At 43.0% G+C, this 8204-nt stretch overlaps 1 protein-coding gene across 1 annotated transcript in view; it reads left to right on the top strand.

Annotated features, from left to right (window-relative positions):
* suclg1 (succinate-CoA ligase GDP/ADP-forming subunit alph) overlaps positions 1–6315 on the top strand; it is a 24885-nt gene extending 18570 nt beyond the window's left edge. Inside the window, exon 9 of the mRNA XM_084466067.1 lies at positions 6027–6315. Within this exon, the coding sequence (XP_084322193.1) occupies position 6027 (1 nt within the window). The 3' untranslated portion in view covers positions 6028–6315. The remainder of the gene's footprint in view (positions 1–6026) is intronic.
* The last annotated feature ends 1889 nt before the right edge of the window (positions 6316–8204 follow it).

Raw genomic sequence — 8204 nt, 5'->3', positions numbered from 1 at the left:
ACCCCTACCTTCTCCTTAATAACATGTCTCCACTCACTGTCTAACCCCTACCTTCTCCTTAATGATATGTTTCTGAACTCACTGCAAGTCTTTGTGGATACAAGCATATGCTTAATGGTACTAATGATGCTAAACAAAGACTACTAAATGGCACTAAGAGCTAATGGATCATTTATATTCATATAGTTATTATTCACAACACGGAAATACGGTTTGTTATTGGCCAAGTTCCAGTTAATAATTCTGGCCTTACAAACAGTACACGGCTAACAAGCCCTGTGGATTTCCCTACACTCCCTACTATACAACAGAAGCAATATCTTTCTTAGTTATTGAATTGCACAGATGCGTTTATTTGATAGCAGGGTATAATTTGCCTGTGCGCGTGTGTTCTGAGCATCTATAGACCCCTCCGCACGGCTGCATAATCAGATTGCAGTATAAATTTAAATGTTCACACTGCCATCCTTCCACCACTAACAAAGCACAAACACAGCCTAACCTGAGTGACTATAGCCTTTGCAGAATTATATACTGTATTTGGATGTCTTTCCTTGCAAGGAACATGCTTTTAGTTTAGACCTTCATTATTTAGTCAAGCAGAAGCTTTCATCCCAGTAGACATGTGGGGACTTATAGGGCAGTGTCATTAAGGACCAGGGAGGGGACTGTGGACATGGGGGGATGGAACCAATAACATTTCAGCTGGGTGTCTAAACACCCGAGCCACGACTGTGTCCTGTCCCCTTATCTTCTCATCCCTTGGGTGTTTTTGACCGGACCACTAACCTGCATCCATTTGACACAAGTTTTCTCATTGGTGGGATATATTCCATTATATATATAAGAATATTTTGGATGCATTTCTATGAGCAGGGATTTGGTTTTAGTAATGAAATAATGATGTCAAGCACTCTCACTGGGCCTGTTAGAAGAGGCTACTAAATATGCACGTTACACCACAGCATTGTTAAATGCGTTATTGACCCTGGTCAATAACGTTCCAATTGTTTAAGAGTTCTAAATCAATGCGCTCCAACTCCAACAGAAAAACTATGGTTTAATGCAACTATCGATCAGATGTTTCCTTCACATGGTAAAATACAATACGCTCAATTCGCCGCTGAACCGTGTTTAAATCTGATGAAAAAATACCAACGTCATTGATGGAAGTAGCTTATATCTCATCATTTCTAACCCCACTTGGTGGTAAGCTAACCTGGGCTTGCCCCGGCCACATCACAACCCCGCCATAAGTTATTCTCCAATAAAGCCCACCGCATCCTGGTTTAATCCTTACTTTCAACTTAATTGTTGTTTCTCTCTCTTCTGACACAGGTACGCTTTGGATAAAAGCGTCTGCTAAATGCCTTGAATGTAAATGTTAATTTGGTTTATGCACCTACCCTTCAAATGTTGAGCTCAAAAATGGGACTCAAATCCGCCGTTGCCTAGACAAAACAAACGGATACACGTTGTGTTCCTAGGCAACCATGACAAACATTCCATCAGTGGAAGCGCCCCGGGATAAACAAGGGGGTTAGGGTGTTACCACCGGACATTTAACATGCAATTATCCGCGGGAGATATGAGCGTCTGCTGCCGGGGGCTCATTAGGCGCTACTGTCCCCCTCGCGGTCCCATTCATCACCCCAGGAGAGCACGTCTGACCAGCAGATGTATTATAGAAACGGTTTGTGTCGACCTTATTAGTCAACTGGTTTCATTCATTACCAAGCCCCTGAGAAGGCAGCTATAGATCCGCCCGGGCCTTTCTCCCTCCTCCCAAAGTATAATCCATAACCGCGCTGCTTAATGATGGAAAAGCCAGCTTATGGTTGTTAATTTTACAGTCCATTGTGTCCATGCGTCTCTATTTACCTAATTGACCGCCATTACAGAGACACTGGCTCTTACAGAAGGGGCTAAACGGTGGTCTTTAGCGCTGAGCGCCACACACACACACACACACACACAGATGGTGTGGGCGGGGTTATTTAGCATACTTAGTGACGCATCCGTCCGTGCGTTATGCAGGCGCATGTGTCCTGCGTGTCCACGGTGGGTGGCTCTTGGGTTTCGCTCATTTGTATTGATGAGTGTTATTCCAGCGGTCCACGCTTTGTTAGCCGTCGAGAATGTTTCCGAGCTGTGATGGCTCGCTGTTTACACGGTTAACCAATTAACTGAGGGCTAGTGGCATGCAGAGCAATGTCCCCATGTTCATCTTTTACCGGCCAAGTGGGTGACACAGGCACACGCCACACACTCGCACCCGCACACACAGGGGGTATATGACTCCCAGTTACTAACTTCTGTGTAAGGACATGAGGTGTAGAATCTCATGAGGTCTCTCAAACATCCGAGGAGCCCTTGCCCATAATGATCCCCTTGCCTTTAACGCTGCTTGTAATTTGCGTTGTCTGCATTTACGCCCCCCGTTTGTATAATACTTAGGTTTCAAGTCTTGCTGTCAAACTTGTTCGCTCTCTTGTGGACTCTTCCCCTCCCCTCATGTCTTACCCTATCTCACTCTCTCCTGTCTGTAAGCTGTGAGTGGCTACTGGCACCATCAGACTAGAGATTACTCTTAAGATATTAGCACATTAGCCACTAATTCCATTGATTTATAAAAAGAAAATACATGTTGTTGAACATCGTGTATATCTTGCTGCTACAGATTCTGTTCACGGAAAGCCTTTTTCCCACCTGGTTAGCTTATTTAGCCAGTAATATTATTCATATATTCCAAAAAGTCAAAATCTCCAAAGTGCTATTAAGGGTGCTTGTACTTTTCCTCTTGAAAAGCGTAATTACTGCTCTCCACTAATAGTTCCACGCTGTTTCCCAGGGACGGGGAAAATGCAAAAGTCAAAAGAACTCAAACATCGCAAGCCTCGACAAATTCATCTTTTATTTCTTATCCTTAAAAGAACCCAAAACTTGGCGCATTCAAAATGATTCCTTCGTCCCTATGGCCAACTGAGCCTTGAATGCGTTGTGCTAGAGTAATTTGTTAGCCTACATTAATTAATTCTGTCATCTTATCACAGCCGCACACTGCTTCTAAACCCCTGTCATTGTGGTTAATATTCAAAAGCTGCCTTATTGTAGCCCCTGAACAAGGCAAATGTGTCAGCCAATTTTTGATTTGCTCGGGCATATTCATCTGGCCCCACTCCCATTCAAACAGATTTCGAGCAGATAGCAGCAGGTAGAGTTCACAGAGGTTCACTTAAGGGAGTGCAGATTAGGCATTTTCATAAACAACCAAGATGGGTGCTGCTGATGTGTCCGACGTTTTGGCACTCCAATTGGTTGGAGGTCCAGAAGCATTTTGGTCTGTGCCCTTAAATAATACCCCTTGGAAATTAAAAACCACCAGAGTGGTCCCAGGTTAATACGCCTTTGCTATGGGCGTCAGTTTTTTTGAAATGTGCTGGGTACAATGAGGATGCACTTTTTTTTTCTATTTAGTGCAGGTAATGAAAGGTTCTGAAAGACGGCATACCCATGTAGCTTACTAATGAATAAAATGTATACAAAAAACTGTCAGACGTTTTATGAAGAAAGCGTTTACAAAAAGCATTGGACATTACCCAATGTAGACAACGTGACATGACATGACCAACATAAACAGAGGATCTAGGAAAGGAAATTAAGTATGTGTTTAACTTCAGAAGGGGCAAACGTGTGGCTACACACAGCACTACAAATGTCAAGATTGAAAAAGCAAAAAATATTTGTTGTTCAGCTGAACGCTGTATCACCACATGAGCTGGCTGATCTCAATTCAGAACACACATCCATCCAATCTACATCAGGAATTCTGACCAAAACTCAATGGCACTCCCCACCACAATTATTCCACTAATTACTCCACTATCGTCATCTCCACTATACCCAACACTGTACGAACGCAAACCGTGGATAAGTTAGGCTACTTGGTGGCTATGGCTAACATCAATTGCAAGAGTTAAAACAACCGACCACTTGAGTACAAAAGACCTCGCCACAGCACCAGCAAATCTTAAGCAATAAATATTGCATCTTACCTATGTGGCAGTGGTCTGCAAATGCATCCCGTGGTGTAGCCTACCACATCCATTTAGTTCAACAGGTTATCGCTCTGATACTGTCCATGGTACTAGCAACCTGTTCTGGTGCTTTTTATTCAGGCTAAAATGACTTGATTGTCTGATTCCTCATCATTGCATCCCAGCCAAAGAGTATTGGTATTAATACCTCATTCATTGTCCAAGCCAGGTTGCCGGTCCTTATCAGGAAAATAAGCCCAGACAGGGTGAACCACACATCAAAGCGTAGTGGAGGTGTCTTACTTCGCCCTGAAGGGACTTATTTTCGAAAATGACCAGCGACGTTCTATGCATTATCCCACTTATTACACAGCTACTTGCCAAAACGAAAAATTATCTTCACACAGTGTGTCTTTTTATAATTTATTTGTTACAAGCATTCGTACTGTTGATCAGAAGAGAAATAGTCTGCCAAAGACGTTGACGTCGCTTAGCAACCGAATACGCTGGGGTTGATGAGTTACCGGACTACTTGCGGATTGATACGAGAGACGTGATTCAGAGCCGCTTTCCTTGACAGCGGCCATTATATGCTTAGCAACGGTCAATTATCAAAACATAATTCACCGCCGGAAGTCGGGAAGGCCCATGCAAGTGAACGGTGCATTCTACAGCATTGAGAAGAGCTGTGTAATATTCCATAATAAATAAACTTGAGCTTTTTGGTGGGTACAGAATTAATCTTGACGAAAACTGGTAGGCACTCGTCCCCAGCGAAATCGACGCCTATGGCCTTTGCCAATCCGGTCTGGCAAATTCAGACCGGCATCATTGCCCACCCTGCCGAGAATGGATTATGTCACTTGTCAGACACAAGCCAATTTGTCTGTCTTTATATCAATGGAGCTCTTCCAACTCGGGCACAGGTGTTTTGTTAATGGTATTGATGAAAGAAAAATGTGTGATTTTAATTCTACCCTTTCGCTGGAACAGAAGTCAGCACTTTCAAACTTCTCCCCCTCCCCTTTTTTCTCCTGATAGATGTTTCTCTGTAGAGGATGACTCTGAAAAGAGGATGGTGACATGCTGGGAGATTGTCTATCACCATTGTGTCTTTTTCTTTTTGTCCCCCCCTGTTCAGGGGGGCATTTTTAAGCGACCCATTCCTACTAGCGTGTGTACAATTCTGTTACGCAATTATCCCTCCACAATTTCAGACCTCTCTGCACACTTTTCCCTTTATGATGGGTCCCTCCATCTCCTCATATTATACTCCTCCTCCTCCTCCCCTTCTACTAAGCGTGTCAGCCACCCCCCTCCCGCCACTGTTTGGCGGCTCTCCGGCAGAGACTGGGTGGTGTGAGGACAGTATTAAACGGCAGAGAGCCACGTACCGCCTCTCACCTCAGGGTGGCAGTAGTCCTCCGGCTAGGACGACCGGGCCAGCATGACTTGTGTGTTTTTCGTGGCGCAGATAAGCATTTGCATTTCTTTCTCCTCCCTGCCCGTGATGAAACACCTAGAGGAGAAGCATTATTTACTATCATTAACGTTTTAATTTTTTTTTTTAGATGCTGTGGATGTGGAACTACAAAACCTTTTTGCATGTAATGGCTCTGCATTGATGATGGCTGTCGTTGTATTTTGTCACATTTTGCTGTCGACACAACACAGGCCGTGTGTGTGTGTGTGTGTGTGTGTGTGTGTGTGTGTGTGTGTGTGTGTGTGTGTGTGTGTGTGTGTGTGTGTGTGTGTGTGTGTGTGTGTGTGTGTGTGTGTGTGTGTGGTGAGACACACCAGCCTCTTCCCTCATGCATAACCAAACTACTAAGCTTCACACTGGACCCCTGCGAGATGTCCGCGGCCCCAACAGCACGTCAGAAGCACAACAAAAGCGTGTGGTTTTTTCCCCATGAATAAATCAAGGGACGCTTTCTATCGTTTTGTGTATTCCTATCTTTTTTACATTTATTTTCGTTGTCTCTGCAGGAATTTGAGAAGAGGAAGATGTTGTAGGTTGTGAGCGAAGGCTCACTGCCCTTCAGCTCCACCACCACCCCTACCCCACCCACCACCCCCACCCTCTCAGCTACCCTCCTGTTGGCTCACCAAGTGGGGTCGCCTGCACGGTCTTCAGACAGCCTCTCACGGATCAATCCACCACACACAACGTCTGTGTCGGGCTTGGGTTGCTTATGCAACTCAACACTTTCTTTCCCTCGCCCTGCGATGTTGTGCTATTCTCGTTGTGAAGGAATAAAATCATTTTCCGTCTTAACGGCATTGGCATCTCTTTCAATGACTCGATATGCAATAATAAATGTGAAAACGCAATGTTGGAATTTCCTGTCAACTGGCTGTATGCCCAGGACCCAAGGGAGGGAGTCTATGGTAATGCCTACCATCTATTCTCTCTCTCGCTCTCACTCTCTCAGCCATCCATCAAGTATTTGAACCGAAAGATTTTGGTGCTGTTCTGTAATACTTTCAACAGCATTTTAGTAGACCAGTCGGTGGCAGGGGGCTCTCTATTATATATATTGTTCAAAACCTTTGTGTGCACATTAACACCTAGTTAATGGATTGAAAGCCCTCTGTTAAACAGACAATAATCAACACTGAAAGGAAACCCTTTCAGTGGTGCTTAATGACCACAAAAAAGAGTGCTCTCTTACGTTTTTCCAAGGCCAATAGTTACAGAATAGCCATCAGATTCATGAAACGGCTTCAATTCCATGAAATCGTTGGAAAGAACAAATTAAGTGGTTGGCTGTTGAGACTGTACAATGAACGGGATTGCGTCAGTGCAGTTTCCTGTCCAAAGAAGCAAGTTGATGCTTAAAATATGAATCAAACTGCCCTGCATCATTGTTTGCTAAGTGAAATTAGACAGATTGGAGGAAAATGGAGGTAGATGATAAGGTTACCGATGGGGATGGCTTTGCCAAAATCCTTTTCAGCGAATAAAAGTGTGTAATGAAGCGTTGGATGCCCTATACTGGACATCTCTACAGCTTATTCTTATCTCCACCACCGCAGTCGGCAAAGACCGGTTATTATGTGTACACATTGTAAGCAATTACTTTTTAATCTGCATTAGCAAATTAACATAATGATTGGCGGTGGTATTTAACGGCTTGGAAGTTTCTTGTGCTGTCAGTGAAGTTGCCAAGCTGTAATTTTTACTTTGGCTATAGAGCCGTGAACCATGTAAATAATGAGGACAGCTTCCAAGGAAATTGTTCTTGATTCTCTTTTAATCTTTTAGGTATTCAATATTTATTTATTTTCCTTGGTATTAGTGTGAGTTATCAGGAAATGAATTGCCCTGTTAGAAGACCAGATGTGTTTTCTGTTGTGTCTCAAAATGTTTGGTGAAACTTTTAGATGGTCAATCTGTCCATCTTTCCATTTCATTCTCTCTCTCTCTCTCTCTCTCTCTCTCTCTCTCTATCTGCTGCCTGTTAGTTAATATGTCTATCAATTTGATATTTATATTAATTATCTTATTCTCTGTCTCTCTGTCTCTGTCTCTATCTGTTATTAATATAGCCATTATCATCAACTATCCTTCTAGACATTCATTCTCTGAAATGTTTACTTGTGTATTACCAGAGCATGTATTTAAGTACTGGGTAGCCCAAGGTAAAAAAAGTAAAAGTCCTGTTAATGGGCTTTGGCCATATAGGCCTACTCATACGTAACCTACATTTGACAGAAATAAACACTTGATTCCAAGCAGCTTGTCAAACTTCCTAATAAATTCCTTCTGGGGGGAGGGGGAAGGGGGTGATGAACCCCCAACCCTGATGAATAGCATGCTCACAGGGGTGGGTCGTCGTCGTCGTCCCCACCCCGGTGGCCCCCCAGCTAGAGAACTGTCAATCTAACGCGGCCCGATGCCATTGGATGCCATTGGAGAGTTGTCAATCACTGCTTGATTTGCAATAAATAAATGATCCGATCCATTGACGTTGGGAGTTTTAAGATGTAGAATAGTGTATTTGAATAAAAAACATTCTAGAATATTATATATATATTATTATATATATAATATATATATATTATATATATTAGTTATTTTGGGGTGTGGTGGTAGAATTAAGTTATAAAATGTATTTGCTCAATTGTATATATATATATATATATATATATGTATTTGTTTCT

The sequence above is a fragment of the Micromesistius poutassou genome, assembly GCF_964030765.1.
Source record: "Micromesistius poutassou genome assembly, chromosome: 3".
NCBI classification, from domain to species: domain Eukaryota; kingdom Metazoa; phylum Chordata; class Actinopteri; order Gadiformes; family Gadidae; genus Micromesistius; species Micromesistius poutassou.
This window is presented reverse-complemented; position numbering and strand designations above follow the sequence as displayed.